The sequence below is a fragment of the Carex rostrata genome, chromosome 30 (assembly GCF_964058835.1).
Source record: "Carex rostrata chromosome 30, lpCarRost1.2, whole genome shotgun sequence".
Lineage (NCBI taxonomy): Eukaryota > Viridiplantae > Streptophyta > Magnoliopsida > Poales > Cyperaceae > Carex > Carex rostrata.
The window spans coordinates 1,266,523-1,280,457 of NC_135947.1; the positions used below are offsets into that span (position 1 = coordinate 1,266,523).

A 13,935-nucleotide genomic window follows, 5' to 3' on the forward strand; every position below is an offset into this window, starting at 1 on the left:
TCGTGAGTTTGAAATACGGATGAATTTTTTTTTATAAATTTTATAATTAGAATTTGAAAATTTAGACATCCATCTTTCTTTCAAAAAGAAAAATGTTCTAGATGATTGGTTCATGTTGTATATGGAATGCTGATTCCAATCACCTTTGATCTGAAATTGGCAGTCTAATTTTCTTTCTCTGGTTTTTTTATAAACAAAATACCATTTCTATTTTATTGAAGCAAAATAAATCCAAGTGTAGATGAAGTTTTTTTTTTATTATTTTAAATGTTTACAATAGTTCATCTAGTTGGAATTTGAACATCCATATTCTACGTAAAGATTGATTTTCAGCTAACACATGTTTGGTCCACACGAAGTGAACGAGGAAAGAGATAATCAAAGAGCATGAGGGAGGAAAATGAAAACAAAATAAAAACTTTATGAAGTTAAAGGAGAATACATGAGTAACATCTATTAACCTTACATGTTACTCTCCTATTAAATATCTAACTAAGCAAGAATTTGTCACGCTCTATGTTATACCCGGCCCCGATAATTCATGTATATAGTCTTGTATCCGTATATGATACGTATCGTATTGCTGTATTAATACTTGTATCGTATTGCCCAAGGCAATACATGTATCGTGTTGAAAATTGTTATATCATATACAGTATTTCGTATTGTATCTGATATAATATCCGTATCCGTACCCGTATCAATACAATATAGGTCACGATATTTTCTTTCTCTCCCCTTCTCTCCCTTTTCTCTACTCTCCACTGTTAAGGTGTAAAGATGAAAAGATAAAGAAAAGATAATAAAAAACGAATCATATTTAATTAGTGTGACATTAGTAAGCGCGTAAATCATTAATATTAAAGTTTCTAACATAAATGTCAGAAGATTAGTTGAATTGTAATATTGTTCTTATTTATGATCTTATTATTTCATTCAAAGGTTACTTTTTGGTTTAAAAAAAAGAAAAGAAATTCGTTTGTTAATGAACCAATGAACTAATGAACTAATAAAAAAATTCACATGGAAAATTTTTATTACTGGTATTGACCATAAAATTAATGGGTCCCATTTAGTTACTAGATTTGGTCAACAACTAACAGTGGTCGTTCTTAGCCAGCCTGTTCCTGTTTCCTGTCCCGCTGTCCTGACCATCCCACGGACCAAAATTGGAAAGAGGCCAGGTTCCATTGGATCCTCTGCATCTCCCTCTGTATAAATTATATACAACTGATATAGGATGATTGATTATCTACTATAGATTATAGAACTGTAAAGATCTATTTTCTACAAGTCTTTTTAATTTTTTATTCATTATTCACAAAAATTACATATGATCTAAAAATTTCAATGTTTCAATGTCTGTCCCCTTGGTTTTTGAATAATTAATATAAAGTTAAAAACTTTAGGAAAAAAAAAAAATTATTCAATTTCAATGCAACTTCTTTCTGCTCCATTATTAGGCATCACTTGATGCATAGTTCCTAACTATATTTAACATTTTTGTTGGCTTCATTTAGTAAACAATTAATTGTATATTAGAATACACCAGTGACATCACTTTAATGTGGCATCACACCTGAAATGTCTTCAAATTGATTAACAAAATTAAATTCGTTTGTTGGAAGTTTCCATATTAAAATGGTTATTGTTGACTTTCTATTATACAAAGTTATCATTGCAATAAATTAAACAATAAATAATTGCATGCATTAGCTAAATCGTTGGTCAAACTAAGCACTAGTGCATGCACTTGTAATTACAGAGCAACGAAAGAATATTATAATTTTACAGAGACCAATAATTAGTATCAGATACATCTTACTTAAAAATGTTTAAAGAAAAAACAGAGAGAATTGCAAGAGTAGTGCAAAGATCAAGCCATGATATTGAAGTACAAAATTTTGAAAGCAAACCCAATATCAGCATTTGTAATTAATGAACACTCTCGTTTACACAGAAATTAAGCAATCATATATAATAATTATGCAAGCAAAGCACCCATTTTACTGGAAGAGTAAGGAGAGTCTAGAAATTAAACATTCACATCCATCCATATCTAACATTAATTAGCTGTTAATTACTCACGGCAAACTTGTAGGAAGAAGGAAGGAAGAACCACTGCTAAGCTATATATATATATATATATATATATATATATATGCCACAGAGGATCCGATCTGAGTCTAGAGGTGGAAGGGTCCAAGTCTATAGTCAGCCAGCCTTGATTTGTAGGCAGCTCTCTTGTACTCTCCCCATGTGAAATCCTTGTACAAGCTCTGCTCTCCTTCCTCCATGAGCTGTGGCAAGGGAGCAATTCGCTGTGCCAACGGGGGACCTCCAAAATATATCATAGAAACCCTAGATTTCAAACTGTTTGCCACCACCCTGTGCTTTACACTCCTGAACCTCCCATTTGTCAGAACCTACGTTATATCACCATTTGTATATCAAGCTAGAATTCTCTTCTATGGTGCTGGTATCCAGTACTGGTACATACATAGTATTCATATCACCTAAGGTGCGTATCTCAATCTTTGAGTTCGAATCCAGTCCATCCGTTATATGCTTGGGCCCGATTGGCCTGGATTCTGATCGGACGGTCCAGATTCAAACTCAAATGGTGAGGTACTGTTGAGGATCTGAAACCCACATGAATTAACGATCATAAAAATTAGCTCCTACATTAATAAAGATATGTTTTATAATAAAATAATTTAATATTTTTGGTCAACTATATCTATATGGCACCTAATTGGATTAATTAGCTAGTGGGCAACAAAAATGAATACCAATGAATTACAAGTGCAATGAAAATTAGTGCTAAAAAAAGGAAAAATATATATTTATAATGGATGGACTAAGTTAAGTTATACCTAATGTAAATTAGTTCAAATTGAATAATTAATAGGGGTATTCATATTATCCCGGAGGACTTGATGTTTGCTAGGTATTATTCTAACAGAAGGAGAGCATCTTTTATATATAGTTAAAAGCAATACACTTGGAATATCTTTTCTATTTATATGAATTTAAGATAAAAAGAGGTAATTAATAACAGAGATGTTGACAGACTATTGTTGAAGAGATGGTGACATATACATTATTAATTATATTGCAAATAAGTATATGATTTATTTATTGAGCTAATAAAAATTATAATAATAACACACGGCAAATCCCAATCTAGACGTTTGTTAATGTCATTGTAAATGGAGTTGACCTAACATATCGATATATTATTTTGAACTTTAAAATAGTAGTGTCTGTGTTGTTATGAAATAAACATGTACTTAGAAAAATATAAAGATTCAACCAAACTGAATAGATATCATTTTTCTACCACATCATGCAAACCCACAAAAAATTACAACTTAATGCAATCATGAGGTAAGTGAAGTTGAAGCAAAACTTAAAAACTGTATATATATATATATTTTTTTTCCCCTCTTATCAAAGCACAACTAGGACATTATTATTTTTTTTTCCAATCTGGACTTAGTTGTTAGAGATATTGAATAGCTTTGCCCAAGGAAATAGGAAATTATGCTATAAATTTATAACATAACCGTATATATCCACTGGTCCTATTGAAAAAGAATACTTAGCTTAAATAGTCAAGCATATTATTTACTAATAAGTAGAGAAATTTCTTTGTATATGATAAGATACAAAAATGTCTTATTGCAGAGTGGAGCCTATTCAACTATGAATTATTCACCTTCAACCTTTTAATGGACTAAAACAAAACACAACAGGACTATAGATAATTGTGGAATACAATCAATGTTTTACTTCAGTATGCAATTAACTTGTTGAATTAATTTCACAAGTATTATTTATTTGTCCACTTGTAAAATTACTAAAAACAATGTTGCGTTTTTTCAAAGCAAATTCTTAGAAGTTAAAAAAAAATGAAAGGAAAATGGCAAAAGCCACTTGATAAAAAAAAAAAAAAAAAGAATTATCTTATACCTGAAGTGAATCACCAACATTTATAAAAAATGCTTCCCGATCGGAAGGCACTGAGACCCACCGGCCATCACTCAGTTCAATTTGAAGTCCTGATGTGTTGTTTGATCGCAAGACCGAGATTATCTGTGGGTCTGTGTGCTCGCCAAACCCGGTAAGGCCACAATTGAACCCCTGAAGTAACGGGCACGGTGGATAGTGATTCAACCTGAATATCTCATCACATTCACTGCCTTGTACTACTTTACTGATTGTATCTCTTTGTTCGAGTTGCAATCCATCCGCCATTAGTTCAAGCACTTGACAAACTAGTTTTCGCATCAATGTTATGTACTCATGAAGAGCAGAGCTACATAAGACATCACAAGTAAATTATAATTTGTCATAATTTAAGGTTCCATGATGTATGTTAGTTATAGTGTGAACAATTGCTTATGTTTGGATGGAAATGGAAACTGAGCTTTTATATAAATGATATTAAACATAATTCTTTTTTTTGGATAGATGCAAATGTACTTGATGTTATATTTTACAGAGTAAATGGTGTCAGATTGAAAACAATATCTTGTTTACCAACTTCAACTTTGGCACATGATAACTGTTAACTACTGATGTAATTATTTATTTAACAAAGTACAAGTCATGAACAGAGACACAATTGTTACCTAAAAGAGCAGCACAATCTTGTACCATAAATAGTAACACAAAACAATAATAAGAGAAAAAAAATATATATGCTCACCGAAACGATGAGGAAGAAGGATCTCTTAGAAACGCAATCGAAGATTCGCAAAATGGTTCAGCACTAGTAGCAATAAGGAGATATTCTAACCAACCAACATCACCATTCATGCCGATTTTCTTACTTCCGTATCCAAATGGATTCGACGGCCCTGATTTGTCCTTCTCCGACTGTGACATGGTGAAGAATTTCACCACCTCAGCCTCTAGCTTCTCAACCAAATCCATGGATACTCCATGATTTGTTACCTTGAAAAAACCTAACTCTTTGCATGCCCGCACGATGTCATCCGGCGAAGTTGAGCTCGAAAGATCAATGGTTGGGATTGAAGAAAGGTAGTCTCCTGGGTCAGGGGATTTAATAAGAGATATTTGATCTAGTACTGGATTTGCTAATACAACCATGGTTTGTTTAGAGAGAGAAAGAGGGTTGGAGGTATAAGACTATAAGTGAAGGTTTGAGAGGGAAGATGGAGATTGAATGCATGTGGGAAAGAGGGAATGGAGGAGGAGGTATATATAGAGAGAGATTGAGCAGAAAACTATGGGGATTGCATGCATTTGCATGTGAACAGAGATAACAGAGCACCTCAGTAAAACAGGGGCTGTGACGCCGTGTTAATCGCGATTGTAATTGTTGCCTTGTTGGTACTTTTCTAGATAAACCCATGTCTATCAGAAAATTATTAAATTATTATCAATGCTTTCCTCTATGAGTCTGATTTGCTATAAAATTTGAGCCAAGTTTTAAATAATAGGTATAATTCTGAATGGATTCTCGTGAAAAAATAGTTGCATTGACAAAAATAATGTTCAATAAACAGATAAATACTAAAATTATAGATATTGTATCTATAGTTTTATTTAGTTATGTATCAAATTTGATATAATTAATACTAAGGATTAATTTCTTAGGGCCATTTTTATTAATACCTCTAAAAAAAAAGATCATTTTAAAAATGTCCCTGCCATCTGTTTTTTTTCAAAACTGCTCCGACCGTCAGGCTCACGGGCGGCCCAATAAACCCACCAGACCGCCCCATGCAGAGGCGGGCCAGTCCACTAGTGGATCGCCCCCTGCAGAGGCGGTCCTCTATTATTTTTTAGAGATATTAATATTTTGATTTAAATAATTTTGTGAAGAAAAAGTTTTCTTGTTTAGAGTGTACGCCAAAAAATAAGACATTTGATATATTTAAGTGATGTCATAACTCTTTACTACAATTTATACAGGATACGCACATGAAAATCAAATCTGCAGCTCACATGCATTGTTTTAACTTTTGTCAAATCAACGTTTTACTTTCGTCAAATCACCACTCAAAAAAATAAAAGAGCAAACCAGAACACCACACTCAAAGAATCTGTATCTTATGGGACCTGAGGTGCAATTTATATAGACGGTCCAGATTAATTCTCAGTCGAAATAAATTCAATGTCTTAAGAAAATATAAGAGTATGTTTCAAGATGCGTGCCAAGTTAAAAAAACGGTTCAGATTTTATAATTGAACCTCAAGTATCTAGGATCTGAATTCCACACTCAAGAATCCTATTAGACATTTCAGACTATCACATGTGCTACTCAAATCACTTTTGCATTTTGGTCCCTGTATCAGTCCAGACTGGCTACAGTTAGTTATGAATTTCCAAAGTTCAGCTTTCAAAAAAACTTTAAACAGCCATAACTTTGGCTAGGAAAGTCAGATTTGCGCGTATGACCACTTTTCGAAAAGGGGAGGCAACCCCGAGCATCGTCGCATCCGAAGCATCAGAATTTCAAAAAAACGTTGTTTAGTGTCTTAAAAATTCAGTTTAAGTTTTCCTTCAACGGTAGACGTACAACGATCGGTATTTTGTTTAGTCATAAGCCTAAGAGATTATTCAAGAATTATTCATATAATTATTTTAAAATGCATTTACTATTTATTGTTTTCGTTTGCCTATCTCCGAGCAAATGGTATATGTCGACAATAATCAAATAATTCAATTATTCTCTAAAAAAAAAAAAAAAATTGACATCACTGAGGCAATCTAACTATATTTTCTTGTGTATATTTGAATAAAATAAATTATTAAGAATCTAGGCCAAGAAAACTTCATAACTATATCCCATGCGCGTATCATGTATAATTCGTAGTAAAGAGTTACGACATCACTTCATAAATATATCAAATGTCTTATTTTTTGGCGTACACTCTAAACAAGAAAATTTTTTCTTCTCAAAATTATTTAAATCAAAATATTAAAATCTCTAAAATAAATAAAAATAGAGGACCGCCTCTGCATGGGGCGGTCTAGTGGGTTTATTGGGCCGCCCGTGGGCATGGCGGTTGGGGCAGTTTTGAAAAAAAAAACATATGGCAGGGGCATTTTTTTAATTTTCTCTTTTTTGGTGGTATTAATAAAAATGGCCAAATTTCTTATGTTCCATTCAACTCTTGCTTATTTACCCTTCAAGACTTCAATATATCATATTTACCTCTCAACTCTTCTCATTATTTCTTATTTACCCCCTTACAATTAGTTCACACACTTTAATTTTAATATTTCTCATTATACCCCTCCTTTATTTCATCTCTTTCAATTAAAGCAAATGAAGGCATGAGAGAGAGAAGAGAGACAATCGTGGTTAGTGTATTTTAGCACCCCACTCCAAATCCTTCAAGGTCTCTACTTGTCTAACGTTTTTCCAACCAAGTGCAAAAAGTAACCGAGAGACCCCAAACCCACACTACAACTCGCACTCCGATCCGAATTGTTGCGAATAAAAAAACTTCGCTAGAGAAGCAAAGGAGAAGCTAAAAAATGGCCTCCTCTCCTCATCCTTCGTCTCACCATTGTCTCTCTTACATGTCTTTCATTTGTTTTAATTAAAGGAGATGAAATAAATGAGGTGTATAATTGGAAATATTAAAATTAAAATGTGTTGACTAATTAAATGTAAATGGTAAAAAAGAAAAAAAATGAGAAGAGTTGAGAGGTAAATATAATATATTGAAGTCTTAAAGGATAAATAAGAAAATAAGAAAGAGTTGGAGGACAACAAAAAATTCTATCGGAACTTGATCTATGACTGAACAATTTTCAAATTTGATTCCTTATTTATGTTAGAAATACAAACGGCTGATCAGAGCCACTCAATGTACCCTACATATCGAAATATGGTTGAAAACTCAAATTTACTTTTTAAAAAAAAAAATCACAATTTTCTTCAACAGAAAGAAAACATGGATATTGAATGTTCCATGTATATCACTTAAATGGATATTTTTTTTCCTGTCAACAAAATAGTACAAAATCTAAAAGTTGTACAATTTGATTTCTAACAAAGTTTGTTATGTAGATCATAATGAATGACTCAGAGCGGACGTCTACATTGTAAAATGTTAAGCGGTTGTTCACACTATTTAAAAACAAGAAGTTTGCATCTCATCTTTATCTTAAAAATTAGTTGAGTGGCAATGTACGACTTTCTATCTTGAGATCGAAGGCTCCACCTCCAACCTTTTTTTTCAAAAAAAAAGAGTAAAACATAAAAACCCTAATGTTTACAAAAGCCACAGTCGTACGTTATAGCTTGGCTACTCTTCCTATTTGCATTTCAATAATACATCTAGTACTGTGCGTGGATAAGAGAAAGGTGAGAGAGGGATAAGAGAGTTTCTCCTTTTATTAGAATAAGAAGGAAATCTTTATTGTGGATATGAAATTAGTTTTGGTATAAACAGATAGTTTTAATGTTTTTAACAAGAATAGATATGGTATTTTTATATACGTCAAACTAAATAAATAAGTTTGAGGGTTTAGAAGGTTAAGGATGAAATTTTTATGCTTACGATTATGTATGATATTATAATCTTAGATGGTAATTATAGGGAGCTTAGAAAGATAAATATAATATTTAATTTAATTTAATAAAAATGTAATTTGAAAACAATGTGAGCATTGCATATTTGTTTTTCTTTTTTTAATGCCATCCAAACCACGGATAATTCCTAAAAGGTTTCCAAGAAGAGCAATATTTTTCTTTTCTTTTTCTTTTTTTTTTTCTTTTTTTTTTGAGTGAAGAACAGGAGTCAAGCTCCTATATATTTTCTTTTGTAGGGTTCTGAGGAGAAATTAGATTTAATTTAAAGAAGGACAATAAAAAAAAGGAAATTAGAATATAACTTGAATAAAGAAAAACAAAAAAAAATTCAGTCCATTAAGAAATCTTCACGTGTAACTCTTTCTTCATCATTGTTATTTCTGTTCAATATTCCTGATAAATGCCAATGCTGTTGTATTTCTTACGGTAGATCATTTTCCGATAATTATCCATCTATCTATATATATACAGAGAGAGAATGACTAATTTCAAAACGTTTTTTCCTAGTCTCTGGAACAAATGACTTGGTTTTTCGATTTTCAAAGTCCAAACAGTCGATTTAAACCGTTAGATGTTCAATCTATATTAAAATGTCCTTGAAGACCAAATTTTACATTTTTCGGAATTTTTTTTACCATTTATTAAGATGGTTTGAAAATTGTTATTTTCAAACCATCTTAATAAATAGTAAAAAAATAATATAAAATTTGGTCTCCAAGCAATTTTAATATAGATTGAACATCTAATGGTTTGAATCGACTGTTTGGACTTTGAAAATAAAAAAACCAAGTCATTTGTTATTCTGGAGCTAGGAAAAAACGTTTTGAAATTAGCCCCCCTCCCCCCCTCTCTCTCTCTCTCTCTCTCTATCTGTGTGTGTAGGAGTTGGCTACGGTGCTATGCGTAGCATAGAGGGCCTCCGTGCAACGGCTCAATATTTTAGTTTTCAAAATCCTAACGGTCGATCTGAACCGTTCAACATGATCTCCATATGAATATGTACTTGCAAACCAAATTTTACATTTTTTAGAAAATTTTTATTATTTTTTTAGATATGTAGAAAATTACATGATCTGAATGGTACAGAATATTCAGATCAAGTGATTTTTTATCTATCTAAAAAAATAGTAAAAAATTTCTAAAAAATGTAAAATTTGGCTTGCAAGTACATATTCATATGGAGATCATGTTGAACGGTTCGGATTGACCGTTAGGATTGTAAATCCTTCAAAAACAGATTAGTAGTTGGCAGCAAGTATTTATAGCTCATAACTAATTCCAGACTACTAGTTATAATCAAAAAAAATATTAATCTCAGAGTCACCTATCAATTGTATATATATTTATCCATTTTATCTTCTTAGATAAATCTGAATTATATATGAAAAAAAAAAATTTATTAAAAAAAAATAAAGCCCATTGAGCACTGAGCAATTCTATATATAAGCCCAGGGATTTAAATCGAAAAAGAAAGAAAGAAAAAACAAAAGAAAAATAAAGCCCAGTGAGCAGTTCTATTTGACATCTGACAGCCCTTAGTATGATGGGTCCGGATCCTCTAAAGTAACTCAAAACTTGAGTTTGGATCTGAACCGTCAGATCAGAATCCGAGCCAATCTGATTTAGATTGAAATTTACTAGACTCCTTTAATCCGGATCTAAACTCAAATTTTGCGTTACTTTGGAGTGTGTGAATTCAAAAAATTGAGCTATTTACTTTCACAAACAGAAGCAAAAAGATTGTAACCTCTTCATGATGTAGCATATACGAACTTGCAACCATGCATGCAACAAATCATTGTACTGCGATGTCATATAACTAATATGTCGTAATTTTTTCACATTCTGTAATGTGACTAAAATAATGAAGAATAATAATTCCATTAATCATCAAAAATATTTTTTAACTTTGATTACCGACATTTAAAATGTGATTTAAATGTTAATATTTTTTATGAAGAATTTAAATAATATTATGATTGTTTAAACTATCTTATTTTTTAAATATATGGTCAACAATATATCTATGAAGTATTTTATTTCGAAATATTATTTCAGGTTAATTTAACAATTACTCTGTCTCGACAATGGAAATCAATTGTGTGATATACTTAGGTCATGGTTAAAAATAATTCCATCCAAGCAATTATAATTCGGATCTGTCTTAGATGTACAAATATCTTTGTCTTTGAGATTCGTGTCACATTAAAATAAACAGTCCGAAATCCCCTGCGGTAATTTAATCTCTCAATTGCACCTTTTACAATGACCCAACAACACTTAATTAGTAATAGAAACAATAAAATAAGTCCAAATTAACCTCAAATACTCTGGAGGTAATAACATTATTAAATATAAATACATTAAATCACATCTAATATAAATAGTTAAAACATCTGTGTGTAGATGGCATTTTGGGAATCCAGTAACCACGAAAGATTATTTAAGCTAGAAAAAAAATGCATATTTCTTAAAATAAATTAGCTAAGTACTTCAATAAAAAAAATGTTAGAATATGTGGAATAAATCAAATTATGAAATAAATAGAGAACATGTTCCTAATTAGATGGAAAAGAGTTTAATAATGACATAATCTTTGTTTATATCTTGAAATAAAGGATGAACTTCTAACTTTTTTTTATTAAAAATAATGATATAATAGAGAAAATTATATTAGTGAGGAAATTTAAAAGTATATAGACTCTCTAAATCTTACAATTAAATTATTCTTTATCCATCTATGGAATATGATATTCCACAGAAGATATAATCTAGAAAAATGAAAAATGATCAGTAAGAATAATTATATATGTAAAATATTTTCATATTGGATTTGATATTGGATTAATTATACTCTATAGTCTCTTTCAGATCAAGTTGGAATAAAATGAAAAATATTTTCATTTTTTGTCGTTTCAATTATTTATGAGGAGGGTTCAAATGCCTTCATTTTTTGTGCCTCTATGATGCCTTCATTTCTAAAAACTTGAATAACTCAAAATTTAAAACTTTGAAAGTCAAAATAAAACTGTTGTATATGATCTACATCATTTTATCTATGAACGTATGAAAATTTATGACATTTCAAATTTGTTTGGTTGTCATCAATAACTTGAGAAAACTTACTATGGATAATTTATAGACATTAATTTTTTAACTTATTGATTCACATAAAAATAAAATTTAAATTTGATATTTTTATGAGCACATAGAGAAAATAATATAGATTATATTTAATAGTTTTATTTTGACTTTTATAATTTAAATTTTCATTTATTAACTCTTTTAAAAATGGAGGCATTTGAGCTGGTCATTTTTATTAATATCCCGAAAAAAAATGAATTTTAAAAATAACCCTGTGTGCCATTTTTTTTTTATTTCTGCCATGACCGCCTGGGCTTCGGGCGGCTCAAAATACCAAGTGGAGCGCCCCCACTATAGGCGGCCCACTACCCAGCTTATTGTATTTTTTTTTTTAATTATTTTCAATTAGTCATTTAACTGTACTCGTTATTATGTCATGTAATACTCATAAAATTATTTTTTAAATGTAGTTTGTTAAAGAAAAGATGTTAGTTTTTTCAATGGAGTGTGGGTCGCAAATAAAAATTACGATTTGTTAAAAGCGCAACAGTACACTTCAAGTAATTATATTGAAACTAAGAAATTATATTGAAACCGTAATTTTTATTTGCGACCCACACTCCCAGCAGACCGCCTGTGACAGAGGCGGTCTACTAGGGTCCTGACCGCCTGGGCCACGGGCAGTCCACTGCGGATGCCTATTTATTCATTTTTTTTCTCTCTTCTCACTCCAACATCAGTCTACCTCCCATCTCAAAGGCAGAGAGAAGGGATAAAGAACTGAAGGCGATTTCGGGCGATTTTCTATGCGTCTACAGCTACAGGTAATTTAAATATTTTTTTAATTATTTTTTTAAAAAATTTAATATTTTCTAATTTTCTAATTAATTTCTAATTAGCCGTTGATTACTGTACAATTAGTCTTTAATTAAGATAATTAGTTTTCCTAATCAATTACTGTCATTTGAAACCCTAGTTACAGGGTCCCTCCACCTAGATGGGACAGTGCTGCTTATGTGAGCTGAAGGGAGATATGGTGGATATGTTCTTCTGTTATAAATGTGGCAAAGTTGTTCACCCCAATTGCATGGACCCGTATGCAGATCCGCTGAATGACGCTCGTCTCACTACGTGGGAGTGTCCTGCGTGCATCCGTCGGGCTGAGGAAAAGAAGGGAGCAAGCTCCTCAACTCGTAAGGCTTAGACCCCAATTGTATGATGTTGTAGTATTTTATGTTTGAATTGTAACGGTTTGTATAATTGCTATGTTTGAACTAGTTGTTGCTATATGAATTTTACGTTACTTTATTTTATGGACTCGACGGTACTGTATTATTTAGTAATGTATCTGGATTTTATGAATTTTTTGTTGTAGTATTTATGTTGAACATGGGCTGCATTATTTTTGAATATGCTAGAAATAAGTATAGTTCTAAAATAGTCTAACATAGTTCAACAGTACAATCAAAAGCGCAATTAAAGTTCATAATATAGTTCAAACCAAATAAATCAGTTCGCATAAGCAAAATAGCAAGTTTATCTGCCACCACTTCTGAATAAACCTAACAAACGACTAGTTCTTCTGGTACCAATGGCAGGTGCGATATTACTTGTAGAGGCTTGGCTACTAGATGATTGGCTTACAGGAGGAGGGGGTTGTGTTCTACCAATTGCTAACATCTTTTCTTTAACAAACTACATTTAAAAAATAATTTTATGAGTATTACATGACATAATTACGGGTACAATAATATATGGCTAATTGGGAAATTTTTAAAAAGAAATAAAAAAAATATTACAATTTTGCTACAGTAAGTGTACAATAATTGCAACAATTACAGTAAACTGCTACAGTAAATGTATAGTGCGCTACAGTACGTTCAACAGTTACAGTAAATTTGCAACAGTAATGACTAATTATTATATGACATATTTACGTCTATAGTAAATGTACAGTGCGCTACAGTACGTGCAACAGTTACAGTAAATTCGCTACAGTATTGACTAATTATTATAATTAAAAAAAAATATCTATTCACTCAGCTTCTCGCCTGGAGAGAAGTTCTCAAATCGCGAATGGCAGGAAAGAGAAAATGGAAGGCTTAAATCAGCTGGCATATGGGGCGCCCGTGGGGCTGGCGCCTCAATGAGAATTTTGGGCCGCCCCAAGCCTAGGCGGTCAGGGCATAAATAAATAAAAAAAATTATTTCTAAAATTTCCTTTTTTTTTAAGAATATTAATAAAAATGGCCGCATTTGAGGTAAAAAT

General features: G+C 31.5%; 1 protein-coding gene across 1 annotated transcript; it reads right to left on the reverse strand.

The window, feature by feature from the left end:
- Positions 1-1,987: 1,987 nt before the first annotated feature.
- LOC144546945 (gibberellin 2-beta-dioxygenase 3-like) lies at positions 1,988-5,222 on the reverse strand. The gene is made up of 3 exons (XM_078295534.1): positions 4,715-5,222; positions 3,976-4,321; positions 1,988-2,426 (listed from the first exon to the last, which is right to left on the reverse strand). Exons 1-3 carry the CDS (start codon positions 5,116-5,118, stop codon positions 2,187-2,189), a joined length of 990 nt encoding a protein of 329 aa, XP_078151660.1. The 5' UTR covers positions 5,119-5,222; the 3' UTR covers positions 1,988-2,186.
- Between the last annotated feature and the right edge of the window lie 8,713 nt (positions 5,223-13,935).